This window comes from Cricetulus griseus, chromosome 2 (assembly GCF_003668045.3).
Source record: "Cricetulus griseus strain 17A/GY chromosome 2, alternate assembly CriGri-PICRH-1.0, whole genome shotgun sequence".
NCBI classification, from domain to species: domain Eukaryota; kingdom Metazoa; phylum Chordata; class Mammalia; order Rodentia; family Cricetidae; genus Cricetulus; species Cricetulus griseus.
In genome coordinates this window covers 1,972,722-1,986,334 of record NC_048595.1, presented here as the reverse complement: position 1 = coordinate 1,986,334, position 13,613 = coordinate 1,972,722, and the positions used below count along the sequence as shown (strand labels likewise).

The 13,613-nt window shown below is 52.9% G+C and overlaps 1 protein-coding gene across 8 annotated transcripts in view; it reads right to left on the bottom strand.

Moving 5' to 3' along the window:
• Positions 1-228: 228 nt before the first annotated feature.
• Positions 229-13,613, bottom strand: part of Prdm16 (PR/SET domain 16) — a 320,716-nt gene continuing 307,331 nt past the window's right edge. For 7 of the 8 annotated variants that reach the window (XM_027398486.2, XM_027398488.2, XM_027398487.2 and 4 more), the window contains exons 13-17: positions 9,741-9,910; positions 9,382-9,556; positions 4,345-4,581; positions 3,334-3,508; positions 229-2,058 (exon numbers count right to left, since the gene is read on the bottom strand). In XM_027398486.2, the coding sequence (XP_027254287.1) occupies positions 1,924-2,058; positions 3,334-3,508; positions 4,345-4,581; positions 9,382-9,556; positions 9,741-9,910 (892 nt within the window). In that variant the 3' untranslated portion in view covers positions 229-1,923. The remainder of the gene's footprint in view (positions 2,059-3,333; positions 3,509-4,344; positions 4,582-9,381; positions 9,557-9,740; positions 9,911-13,613) is intronic. The other variant, XM_027398493.2, reaches the window with a different exon arrangement.

Sequence of the window (13,613 nt, the reverse complement as noted above, 5' to 3'; positions counted from 1 at the left end):
CCTACAGCATAGCCTGGACCACACAGCATCAGCAGAGATGATTGTCTTTGCCCCAGAACAGCCACAGAATTCACGAAACACACCTGCTTGGATGTTAGGTTGCTCCCAGAGAGAATCACTGACATGCCCGTAGCGTGACACACTTGCACCATGGCTGTTGACACTGACAATACTACCTCTCACTTTTTTAAAGGGCAATCCAGGAAGGATTTCCCTCCTCTTTTCTTGTTGGGTTATTCCTTTTTTTTTTTTCCTTCAAAACAATAAAATAAATAGAACACTTGTCTTAGAAATTCAAATTTAACAAAAATCATATGATTGTCTGGTAAATGGGCAAGGGTGATGGCAGGACTCCTCAAGGAAGGGATGCAGGGGTATTTGGCACATTAACAACCACCCCACTCCCTGGTTACCGATCACACAGCACACAACCTTATCACACGGTTTTGGTCCTTCACTACACACTTATATAACATCATTTCTTCAGAATAAGTTGTCCAATGCCAAAAATACTGTTAAGGAAGAAATAAAATAAGGAAAGAAATGAATTAGGAAAAACTACAAGTTATATACAGATGAAGGTAAATTCCATCAGAGAAAGAAATTATTTGAAGTTGGCCCCTACGGGAATAACTTAAAGCCCATCTAAGCAGAGAAGTAGACACATCATGACCGTCCAAGGGAGCAAGGCATCTGGTCCCGGGGGCTGTGCTGCCTCTGCTCTTTGCCATGGCAGGTTCCCTGGGTCCTCCTTTTGTTCCTGGCCACATCTCACCAGGAACCCACGCAAAGAGCAGATGTGGTGGCTGTGCGGTTGGTTGATCTGGAGTCTTAGGCACAGGTCGTAGTGCTTGGCGTCCTGGAGTGATGAGCAGGTGGTAGGCTCCCCATGCTCAGTGGCCATGGGAAGGACATCAGACTGCCAGGGTTGGGGAGCGTGGAAGGCTGAAGGTCAGAGCCCTGCCTTCGGAAGAGCAGCAGTCAGGCCCAGCACTGGGGCTGCTGAAGGGGAAAGACCACTAGGTGTCCAGCATGGAAGACCTGAGCCACCGGCTCCCGACTTCCCCATACAATTGGGGGGTCTTGGGTGGGGGCTGGCGGATTCCTCTGCAGGCCGCATGGGGCGAGACAACCTCCCTGACCAGGCCACCACAAACCTGCAGACAGGCACCACGGCCAAGAACTCCTGTGCAGTCACCATGCTGTTCAGTCGGCTCCAGGCCCCTTATCCTTTGTCAGGGACACCCAGAATCACCTTGGCTTGTACAAACAGGGTCGGGGATAGAAAATTCTCCATTATCTACATCATAAAGGGCACACCCGAGCAGTGCTTGATGTCCTGGCAGGTGTGGGCTTTGCCGAGATTTCAAAGCAATGCAAAATTACTTTAAAAAAAACATTTTGCAAGTCATTTTTGATTTTTTCTTTTAAAAAATACTGTCTATTTTTAAAACCCACATGCTTAAATAGACTCTCTGGTCAATAAGATTACCAAAAGGGTTATTCATGTAATTTTCATTATAAAAATCATTTGCGAGGTCTCTCTCCGTAGCACACGCCCACTTTTTTCTGTTCTGCCCCCTTCAGACCACGCAGTCGCCCAGATGGGGCCAACTGGCTCCTGTTGGGATAGAGAGCCCACCCCTGCCCACTAGTTATCTGATAGACAGCTCCTGGGTGGCTGTGCACTGCACCACTGCAGACCATGTCCTAGAGGTGGTGAAGGTCAGCGGCTACTTGACGAGGGACCTTCAGGTTCTGAGTTTCCTTGGAGAAGCTGGACTTGAGCCATGGTGGGTGGGGCTGGAAGTGGGGGTGGGGCGAGGCAAAATGAAGGTGTCAGGAGCTTCTCCCTGGCCCCTTCTCCATCTCCCGCAGCTGGATCCCCTGGCTTTGGACTCTGGCCCTGGGGCCTCCAGGACCTCAGAGGTGGTTGATGGGGTTAAAGGCTCCAGACTCTGATGAGGCTCCTGTGATGTTTAACCAAGCATCCAGTGAGCTCTGGGAGGGGGCGTGGAGAGGGGTGTCCTCAGAGAGGGACAGCATCATTGCATACGCCTGGTGAGGAAAGGAAAGCACACAGAGGACAGGTGAGGGGCGTCCCAGACAGGTAGGCCCAACAGAGCCTCACCAGCTGTGCCAGCCTGTCTGATCCCCAACCACAACCCCTGCTCCCACCCAGTCGAGATGGATAAAGGAAAACAAAGGCACTAGAGAGGCCCAGACTCTCTGGCTTGGGAGCGGGGAAAGGAGTGTATGAGAACAAGGGGTCCTCTCCTGCCGAGGGTGACACTAGGACACAGCAGCCCCTCTAGGGGCCTCTGTGCCCACTGGGGTCCCCTGAACTCTTGGGGTGTGCCCCTACAGTTGCATCTCCATCTCCCTCCAAACCCCGGTTTCTCTGCCCAGTGACTGGCAAAAACCTAATGGTAAGTTTCTGTTCTGGATGCATGCTGGTGATTGGAAGAGTGAGATTGTCTTTGCTTAGTGGGCAGGAGGCCTGGGGTACTCGGATGACTGTGATGGGCCCTTTTTTGGAGTACAGGAATGTCTCTGTGCTGTGTTTGCTGGCCTCAGACAGTCACGGGGGTATCCTTTTGCCTCAAGCTGTGGGACTGGGCAGGAGGTACCAGGGCTGAGGGCTGCGTGGAGTATAGTGTATGAGTTACAGGTGGGTGCTACAGAAGCCCACTGTGGGCCTCCTCTACCCTTCAGCAAACACTAGACAGAATTGGTTAGAGACGAAGACAGACACGCAGACGAATTGGGGTGGAAATCTTGAGGTGGTGCCGGGAAGGCTGCCGAGGGTAGAATGAGAGTCATCCAAACAATGGGGTGCAGAGTCCTGTGGCCTTTGTTCCTGTGATGTGAACACAGAAAGTGCCCAGGACAAGCCTGTATCCTCAAGGACCCTGTTTTTAGCTCCATCTTGGAAGCAGTGATCACCTGAAAGGGACTTGCCTTGAAACGGCAGGGTAGCCAGCCACTCATCCTGGCTCAGAGGGAAGGAGATCCAGGGAGCTGTTCCCCACTGGAGATGGGATGGGCAGAGTTGGGAAAGTGGCCCTCACTTGTGACCAGAGAGCTAGCTCATGTTTTTCTGTCTTCAACCCCCACCTGCTCTACCAGGGTGCTGGGGGCTTACAGATATTGGGCTATCTCTTTAGCCCCCGGCATGGCGGGGTAGGGGGTATGGATCTGAGTGTCCTCCAGGCATGGATAGCTATAGCCAGGAGTGCTCGGGTATCCTTTGGTGATGAGCCATGGTGGCCACTTAACTGTCTAAGCCAAGAGGAAATTCGAGGAGGGACGAGGGCTCTGCTGCGTACCTACCTGGTTCTTAGCCTGCCTGTACAGGGTGTGTTTTAAAGCCTCAGAATCTAAGGTGGAATTAAGCACATCTTTAACTTCAAATGCTTCCTCAGCTGCTCTGCGGAGATCCAGCCCCTTCCCAAAGGTTGGCGTCGGCTCCAAAGCTAACAGACCGCCTCCTGGCTCCTCAACACACCTGCACCAAGGACCAGGGAAAGGGGCCTGGGGTCAGCTCTTTGGCCACTGGTGGCCTCTCTCTAGTGCTTCACGGCTGGTCCCCATGCCTGCATGCATGCCACGGGTTCCATGAGCCACATGCACAAGGAGACAGACACATCGACACGCAGACACCTAGATGGGAAGCCACACAGACATGGGAGAGCCGACAGACGGACAGACAGCAGGGAGGGTGAGTGCGTGCACATGTCACAGGCAGCAGGCAATCTGGTCTTTGGAGGAAAGGGTGAGAAGGAAGCTTTAATTTTCTTTCCTGAGACTGGGCAGCCTTGGAGGGGTCCTGGCTGCCCTATCCAGACCCAGGACCAAGAGGCTGGGGAAGGAATGCTGGTTCCAGAGGGCCAGCCCAGGGCATTTCAGATACTGGCAGTGTAGCCCACTGATGAAGTAACCAGTGAACGGTTAGGACGTGGGGACATGGCCCTGGCCTGCATAACTTCTAAAATCATGGGTGCTGGGCCACAGCCCGCTGGAGGCTGGACCCAGCCGCCCCAGGATGGAGTAATGAACAGCCGCACAGCGGAGCTGAGATCTCCTGAGCCAGGGTCAGCACAGTACACCCTTCCCTTCCTCTTTCCCACTCCAAGCTTCCGGGAGCCCTGGAGGGAAGCAGTGGAGACCCAGCACCCTGAACTCTGGCCAGCGTCACCCCAGCCCTAGCTCTAATGCCTTGTGGTAGCAGCACCTGCTGGGCAGAGGTTAGAGCGGGTTGGAGGAGTTGGCTCCTGAATGGTGGCCTTGTATTCAGGTCCTCCCACCCAGCCGATTGATTCCCTGGCACTTGGCCACCCCCACCTTCGGGTATGGTCGAAGCCCATGGTTAGGGAGTTGGGTGGTTCCTCATCCTCCTCATCCTCATAGACTCCTTGGGGCTCAGGCGTGGGGGACACTGCGTCCTCCTGTGACTTCCCGGCTAAGCTGTCGTCATCCTCTTCCTCCAGGTCCTCCTCTTCCTCCTCCTCTACATCCTCCCGCTTTGCACTGGCTGAGCCTGGACACGGGGGGTTGCTGTCCAGGTCTTGGATCTCAGGCCTGAAATGACAGGTGAGGAAGTTGGCTGTGTTCAGGGTCCATTCCTCTTACTGCAGACCACCAAAGGTGGCTCTCTTCCTTGGCCTTCCCAGCCCTTCAAAATGAGCTGGCATCTGTGGTCACTAAAAGAGGGAGATACAGGTCTAAAGGCAGCTGCCGACTTCCTCACCAAGGAGTGAGAGGCACCCTGAGGGAGAAAAGGGGGACAGAGTGGGGTCCCTGGGGGTAGATACCAGGTCACTTGGGGGTCGGTGAGAAGTGTGTGTATGAGGGAAGAAGCCATGACTGGGCCTGGAAAGGGGTCCTGTACTGGTGCTGGGGTTGGATGCTACAAAGGGCGCCCTTAGGACCTGGCGTAGAGGTGTTCAGATGCCGTCCTGCCCAGGGCTCTGTGACACCCATCTGTGCATGCACCTCCATGCCAGCCATGAGATCTCAGGTTGCAGAACTTGGGGAGTGAGGGCTGGGTTCAGGCTGCTGCTGCCAACAGAACACACTGACAGGATGGGCTGGCTTCAGGGAATGATGGTCCCGGCTTTCAGTCTAGGCTCTAACTCACAGCCTGCTAGGGTCTCTGCAGTCTAGGCAGATCTCAGACACTTTCTCTCCGTCTCTCTCTCTCTCTCTCTCTCTCTCTCTCTCTCTCTCTCTCTCTCTCTCTCTGTCTGTCTGTCTGTCTGTCTGTCTGTCTGTCTGTCTGTCTCTGTCTCTCTCTCTGAGTATGTGTGAGTACAATTACAATACATGAAGGCCAAAGATCAACCACCCATGTCCTCTTCAGCCACTATTTATTACGAAGGTCTTTCACTGGCCTGGGCTCACCTATTTGGATAGACTGGTGGCTGGCAAGTCCCAGAGATATCTGAGCCTGCATTTCCAGCACTGGGAATATGGGGTGTCACACCATACTTTCGTTTTTAAGCATGGATTTTCAGACTTGAACTCAGACCCTCACGCTTGCACATCAGCTGAGCCATGTCTGCAATCCTTTGGGCAAGATTTCTTAAAAAGATTTTATGTCTTTGTGCGTGTGTGTGTGTGTGTGTGTGTGTGTGTGTGTGTGTGCATGTGGGTGCCCGAGGATGACATAAGAGAAGCCAGAGTCACAGGTGGTTGTGAGCTGCCTGGTGAGGGTGCTGGGAAACAAACTCCAGCCCTCTCTCCAGGTTCGGGGCAAGACTTTTGAGTTTGGTTCCTTTTTAACAAGGGTGAGACAGATCCATTTCTTTCAAAGAGCTTCACCAGTCTGTCTCATGTTCAAGTCAATGACCACACTGTGTTCCCTAGGAGCTGCGGCCATGAGGGCAGTGTCCACTCCAGCAGAGGACAGACACAGCAAAAGACAAACAAGTCTTGGGTTCCACATCTAGCGCCCCCAGCTCTTCTGGCTCTCCATTCCCACTCAGCTCTTGCGGTCTTCGGGGAGAGGGGCATTCGGTTACCGTCGATGGCGATGACCTCTTAGTGAAGTGGACTTGCAAAGGGGTGTCACGGCCTTGGTTGTACAGGTGGGGCTGAGCTAGGGAGACTGTTGCAGAGTCATGAAGACTCCACCCATGTCACCAGTTTCTTCCCACGTGAGAGACACTGCCTCCTGCCCTGCCTTCCAGGACAGACAGAATCTTGACAGGCCTTGAGGAGCCCCGTGTTCCTGGCTTCTAGTCACCTGTGTTGGGGGCCAACCAAGAATATGCTGAGTTCATCTCCCAGCAGTGAAAGATCCAGGCCAGGCGAGGTATGGATCATGTCCCCCTGTAGTTGTAGGGTGGGAGACCCGAGCTCTCACAGTCCCTTCTAAGGACAGGAAGAGAAAATGTGTGCCAAGAGCCCAGCATGGCCCTGGGTCACCTGGTGTGAGTAGGCCACATCTGCTGGCTGGTCTTGGGCAGAGCTAGAAGAACCTTTTTGTCTGGGAGCAGAGACCATGTTCTCTTTTCTTGCATGCCCACTCCCTGGTGTGCAGTCCAGCAGGGACAGCAGGGGCCTTCATAGGCTGATGTTAGTTTCAGGCAGGAGGGCAGCCTCTCTGGTGAGGACAGGAAAGTGCCCTAGGGGTAGCTGTGCTAGCATCCTGGCTGGCATGGTTCACAGCACTGGAACTGACAGTCCCAAAGCAAAAGGCTGAGAGGACAAGGGGCAGCGCAGCTAGTTCCTGGGAATTCCGAGGTAAAATCCAGTGTCTTCCATAGTCCTTGGTCAACAAGTAGCCTCTGCCTTTATCTTCTCATGGTGTGTGTGTGTGTGTGTGTGTGTGTGTGTGTGTGTGTGTGTGTGCGCACGCGCGTGCCTCTGTGTCATTTGTGGAAGTATTCCCATCACCCAGCAGGACTTTGCTGTGACTCTATCCCTAGTCTCCATTGGAGGCACTGGGTTAGGGTTTCACAGCTGATCTTTGAGGACACAGTTCAGCACACGGGCATCCTCTGGGTTGGCCTGGCAGACATTAGACTTTCACCCATCACTAAAGGAAGGACTCAGCAGTGAAAGAGACTTAGATAATGTGGGTTCTAGCCCCAGCTGGGTCTGTTCTCCTCCCCATCAGACTGCTAAGCAACAGCAACCTCACATATGCTTGCTCTGACAGCAGTAGTGGTGAGATGCAGGAGGCACGGGGCGGGGGGGGGGTCTTCCTTAGGCTCCTTGGATCTCAGAACAAAGCTAGCTGGACCTCAGAGACCTCCCTCAACAGATTTCCTGGGTTTAGGAGGGGGCTGTCCTGTCCTGGCTCTGCTATGTTGTCATATGTTGAATGTGAAGGAGGGTTGCAGGGAACTCTGTCAGAACACTCCTGATCTGGTTAGGTTGTTTGGCACAAATGCTGCTTCTTTCTCTGGGTCACGTGGATGTCCCCTGGTCGCCACTGTGACTCAGAGCATGGGTCTTGCTGTCTTTTGAGTGCCCAGGTCTCTGGCAGTCCACCCCAGTAAGGATGAATCTTCACTGTTCTTTGGGTGGTTCTGCCCTGGAATGTGAGGAAGCCACGGTCTGAGCTTGTCTTCAACAACAGGGACATATGTTCTGCTCTCTGCGGGGTCAGGGAAGGCCTGATATGGGGGTGCTCACTCACACACAGCTTTCTCTGATGGCTCTCAGACATGTCACATCCTGAGTGACAGGGCCAGGTTCCTTTCAGAGCACTGGACCTAAAGCCAGGATGGGTATGCCAGGGCACTTGGGGGCTGTATCCTGGGTCCTGGCGCATAATCAGGGCCTCCAGTAAGACCAGGCTTGTGGGCAAAAACAGCCTAAAAGTATCAGTGTTGATGATTTGGACTGGTCTGCACTGGTTTCTTCCAAAGCACTGGAGACAAGGGGGATGAAGCCTGCCTTAGAGGTGTAGACAGGTGCTTGAGGGAACATGTCTCTGGGGAACCATCCCTCACTCCGTCAAAGTGTGTTGGTGGCAAGCTGGGACCTGGTGGCACAGAGTTGTAGTCCATGATGGCTCATGCAACAAAGGCTGGGTCCTGGCTCTAGGTTGTGGGTTGGCTGTGGGCTACAGCAAGGGACCCTACTTCCATGGGTTTTTCTCTTCAGAACTGGAGATCCCATCCCGAGGTTTCTTGGGGTTTACAGAGCTTCTGCTTCTTGGTGACTTCTCTGATCAGTTTGTTTTCCTGGGGTGCAGAGATGTCCTTGCAGAAGGGAAGAGTTCCGGAGTAAAGGACACACTGAAGCCTGTATGTAAGGTTTTCGAGAACACCTCCATAGCCTGGCTGAAATCTGCCACCTCTCTGTGTGTCTATGTGCAAGTCTATGCATATATGCATGAGTATATATATCCATGTGTATACATAATATACATGCTTACCACATGTGGACGCGCGTGCGTGCGTGCGCACCCACCCACCCACACACACCCACACCACATACTTCTGTTTGCACATGCCCGTGTGTGTGTTTGTGTACAAACCATCTTTGACTTACAAAGGTTTTTAATTTCACAACAGTGTAAATGCAGATGACAAGGATCCACACTGTGACAATTGACCTTTCCTCAATGCCACGCTATGCACAGGTACAGTATTCCCAGGAGATGCTGAGCAGGGCCAGGGAATGTGCTCCCAGGCAGCTTGTGGACAGCGGGATGCAGTCAGTATGCATTGCACACTGTGCCATCATCAGTGTTTTGATGTGGGTGGGTTTTTGGTCAGTCATACGAGTTGTTCATTTCTGTATTACAGACTAAGCTCTGTGGTAGATGGTCTGTGTAGCTGCCTACTGTGTGTTTTCTGAGTGTCATGGAGCAGGAGCAGGGTGAGGACTTGTTGAGCTGTGTTTGGTAGCTTAGGCCTGTTGAATGCATCATTGGATGACAATCTTTCTACTTTGTGGGATTTTCATCACATAGCCTCATTGTAAGTTGCTCTCTCTCTCTCTCTCTCTCTCTCTCTCTCTCTCTCTGTCTCTCTCTCTCTCTCTCTCTCTCTCTCTCTCTCTCTCCTTCCCTCCCTCCCTCTTCCATATGCACATTTAAAGAGGAAGCATTTCTGTCTGGAAAATGAGTGCCTGGATTAAACACACAATGGAGTTGCCACTCAGCCCGTGTGCTGGCATCTCACCTAGAGTAAACATCATTATCCCACAGGTGCTCTCTATCCCCTTATCCTCTCAGTGTAGAAGCTGTAGCAAGAACATCCATGGGGAGCTGGGCGGGGCTCTTCTTGTTTCTAGCAATAGAGCCTGGGACCTCTTCCAGTGGGACCTAGCACCATCCGGGGGTGGGGGAGGGGTGCACTCTGGGCAAGACCACTGGGGCAGCTGAGTCTAGACCCGCTGGGGCTGGCCTGTTTTTCTTACCGTTTGTCCATCCGAGTAGACGCCTGGTTCATCTCACTGTTGGCGATAAAGTTTCGGATCTCAGAGAAGTAGGAATCTTCCTTCTCATCTAAAAGTGCATGGTTGTCCGACTCGGAGGTGGGGGAGGAGGCGCCGGTGCCCAGGTGGTTTGTGAGAACCCCAGAGTGCTGGCTCACTGCGGGAGGGCTGAGTGTCAGGGGCATTCTGGGTACATGGAGCCCCCAGTGCCAGTGTGCACTTGGGGTGGTGTCAGGGAGCTGTACCTTGGAGAGCTGTCTGAGGGGTGGAGTTGCCCGTGGCCCCTCCCCTGCCGGCTCTCGTCCCTTGCGCACCCTCCGCTGTGCCCCACAGCCACCAACCTGGCGCACCCTCGTGCTCGTGTTTCTTCAGGTGCCGGTCCAGGTTGGTCTGCTGCCCGAAGCAGCGGTTGCACAGGTGGCATTTGAACGGCTTCTCCTTGTTGTGGATGTTCCTGACGTGCCGCTGCAGGTTGGAGGAGATGCTGAAGGACCGGTCACAGTACTTGCACCTGGAAAACAGGGCGCACTTTGCCTCCGAGGAAAGACCCAGTGTGGTGGGACAGGGCCAGACCTCAGTCTCCACAGCAGCTGCATCCGCTGTGGAGCCCCTGTAGCCACCTGGCTACCCAGCTGTAGAGTTTGGGTTGTCCCAGGGTCATATTCTCTAGAGACATCTAGGCCCTGTTTAAATTGCCCCTAAAATGCAGAGGTACACAGTGTGAGGTGACATTCTCCAGTCAGCCTCAAGAGGGCAGCCTTGAAACACGGAAAGATGCAGACTATGCTGGAGGTTAGGCTGCGATGGGAAGGCAGTCAGTCTGTCTTCTCCATCCCAGGAAGGCCTGGCTCTGGCTCTTCTGACTGAAGGCCTTGGGCAAGCCCCATCTCACTTAGGGACTCAGTGCAACTATTAATATTCTTAGTATTCCTCAGGGTTAGGCGCTTGGGGGCGGGGGCTTTTGGCCTTGTGGCCTTGACCGCTGAGGTCAGCCAGTAGCCACGCTGGGTTCTTCAAGGCACCACCAACTCCTGCACGATAAGATTGCTGTTGTGTCCCCACTAGGTTGACCAAGACTCAAATCAGAAGAGAGATGCTGGCAGCCAGCATGCGTTTTTATCAGAAATCATGGTGCAGTTAGAGGCTGGGAGGGATGTCTGCCGTGTGTGTGCCCCCAGGTGTGGCCTCAGTGGCCCTCACAGCAGAGGACAGAGGCCTGCTCTCCCCCAGTTTCAGAACATGCCCAAGCAATACCCACAACAAAGAAACCAAGCCCAAAACAAAGAGGAGCGAGAGATTTAAGAAGGAACCTTCCAAGCGCTGCCTCGGGAAGGAGCCATGCCTGCGCTGTGGGGTGGCTGAGAGGGCTTTCCTGAGGGTCCTGTCCACACAGGCAGTACCACCCTGCAGCAGCAATCCTGATGCCTTGTTTTTATTGCATATATGTGCATGCAGTCTCTCTCTCTGTCTCTGTCTATGTCTCTGTGTGTGTGCGTATGTGTGCATACAAGTACATGTATGTGCTCAGGTATAGACTATACCTGTAAAACTGGCCATCAGAATGACTTCTGGGTGTTTACCTGGACCTTAGAGGCACACCTTAAAAACTATATTTGCGTGACTGTATACTTTCATATTTGGGAAACGAGTCCTGCTAGGTGACAGCGAAACACACGAAGATTCCCAGTGCCAGCACCATGAGACACTCTGCCCTCCTCTCTGGAGCCACAGACTGTGACGTCAGTCTCAGTGAGACAAAGATGGGGGGCCTTTCTCCACCCACAGGGGTGTGTGACTGTTCTAAATACAGCAGCCCTTGCATTCCTGAGTCCTAACCCTACTGTGATTTGGGGCTGGTGGCCTGCTCTAGAGTAGCACTCTAGTCACGAGCCTTTGTCATGTGCCTGAGGACACCAGGGACACAGCCAGGAGGGGCTGTGTCAAAGCTGCTTTTATGGCATTGTGCTGTCCCTACAGGAGGGGCCAGACCCAGAGACCAAGATTGGAGGTCCATGTGAGTTGCATGCCCCCCCCCATCATCTTCTGTGACAGGGTGTGTCTGCCTGTGTTTCTGTCCCTGTTGAGTTCAGAATCCTCAGGGGTTGCAGTTATTAACCTTGGACTCTCAGAGTCCTCTGGTCCCTGGCTGCCAGATAAAACTGAGGAAGTTTAAGGCCCTGGAGAATAGGAGGCTGCTCTAAGGGGGTCCCTCCCTCTTGCCCAGGCTCTGCCTTCAGGCTTGGCCACAACTGACACTCCCAACCTTGAGTTTTGTGTTACCCTTCATGGTTCCCTTATTCAGTGGCAGCAGCCTCCAGGCTTGCCCGAGGCCAGGCTCCCACTGGCTCTGTTTGTACTGTTAGCTGCCTCACCAGACTCTTCATGACCTAGCCTCTTCCCTGAAGCACAGGTTGGGCCTCTACTCTATCTCAGGTTGTCCTGAGTGGCCCCTGGGGAATGTGGGTGTCCTTGGTCACAGCATTTCTTCCCACAGCCTGGGAAGCAGCCTGACTCACTTGACCACCTGCAAAGGTATCACTGTTGGTTTTCTTAGCCTGAGCAGTAACAGACTTCAATCCTTCATGCTCTGCAGCCTCCTACAGAGGCAACAGTCCCGAGGGAATCTCACCTCTCACCTGCACTCCCTCACACCCTAAAACATACAGACACCTTGATGGAGCCAGGCCCAGGTCTTCCTGCTTAGGAAAGGAAAACCTGATTTGCATCTGCAGAGTAACACCAAGGCCAAGCTACCCGTGGGACTGGGAGTTCTCTGCCGATGCCACAGGTCAGCCAGGCAGCCCTCTGTCTGTGTGTCTGTCTGAAGCATATTCACATAATTCATTTTTTTTGGTTCCCCAGGAAATGCAGAGACACTTTGACAGGTTCCCCTCCCCCCAGCTCTGGCACAGACTGGGGATAAAGTGAGATGGAAAGGGGATGCTAGGGGGAGCGGGGTTAGAGGGGTAGAGCTCTAGAGCCAGAACCGGCTGTGTGTTCTGTCTGCTTGCAGTGTTCTGAATGTAGCCTCTTCTTGTTCTAATCTAAATAAATGGCCCAGGCAGAGACGTCCACTTGAAATTTAGGGGAGCAGAGAGCCCAGGGCTGCGAGGGAGCAGAGTTCGCCCAGCAGCTGGGCTCTGCACTGTGAATAAGCTGACAGGCAGCTAGGGAAATTTACAGCTGTGCATAAAGCATAAAGCAACACACCATTGTGCTCACAGAATGAGAGGGCACAGGCAGCTCAGCCAGAGCTCTGGGAGGACCTTGCTGTGGTCATGCCTGTGGCAGTCCCAGGGAAGTGAGGGACACACAAGGCAGGAGAGGGTGAAACCATGTCTCTCTGCCCCCAGGCAGCAGCATCTTCCTTGAGACACAGGAGGGGTACCCCACACTGCTTTGTCGTCGTTTTAAAAGTGAGGACAGAAAAGGAAAAGAGAGATTAAAAATGTTCTAGGAATAAAAATGAACAAGGAAGGGGACTCACAAGAGCCACCTGCAACCCTACTGGACACGGTTGGCTCTAACACAGGACCGAGAACAGGAGTTGGGAAGGGAATGAAGGCAACACAACCACATACTGGGAGGTGTGCATGCCTGAATCGGGAGTCACAAGCCTGATCAGGAGTTCCAGGTTGGCCCAGGAAGGCTTGCCTCCATGTGTGATGCAGGCTACGCCAGACAGCTAGGAGAACCTCTACATAAAAGTTGGAACTCAACTTTTCCATTTAAAAAATTTAATTAAAAATGAGTATGTGGGGGCTGGAGAGATGGCTCAGAGGTTAAGAGCACTGGCTGCTCTTCCAGAGGTCCTGAGTTCAATTCCCAGCAACCACATGGTGGCTCCAAACCATCCGTTATGAGATCTGGTGCCCTCTTCTGGTGTGCAGATATACATGGAAGCAGAATGTTGTATACATAATAAATAAATAAAATATTAAAAAAGAAACTGGTTTAAAAAATGAGTATGTGTGTGAGTGCACATGTGTACATGTGTTCATGTGTATGAGCTAGTTGTGCAAGCATGTATAAATGCATGTAAGTACACATTTGTGTGGAGGACAGAGGTTGACACTGGATGTCTTCTATTAATTGCTTTCTACTTTATTTCTTGAGGGCCTCTCATTGAATCTGGACCTCACTAGACTGGTTGGCCAGAAAACTGCAGGTGTTCTCCTGTCTCTGCCCAGTTAGCACTGAGATTACAGGGACAC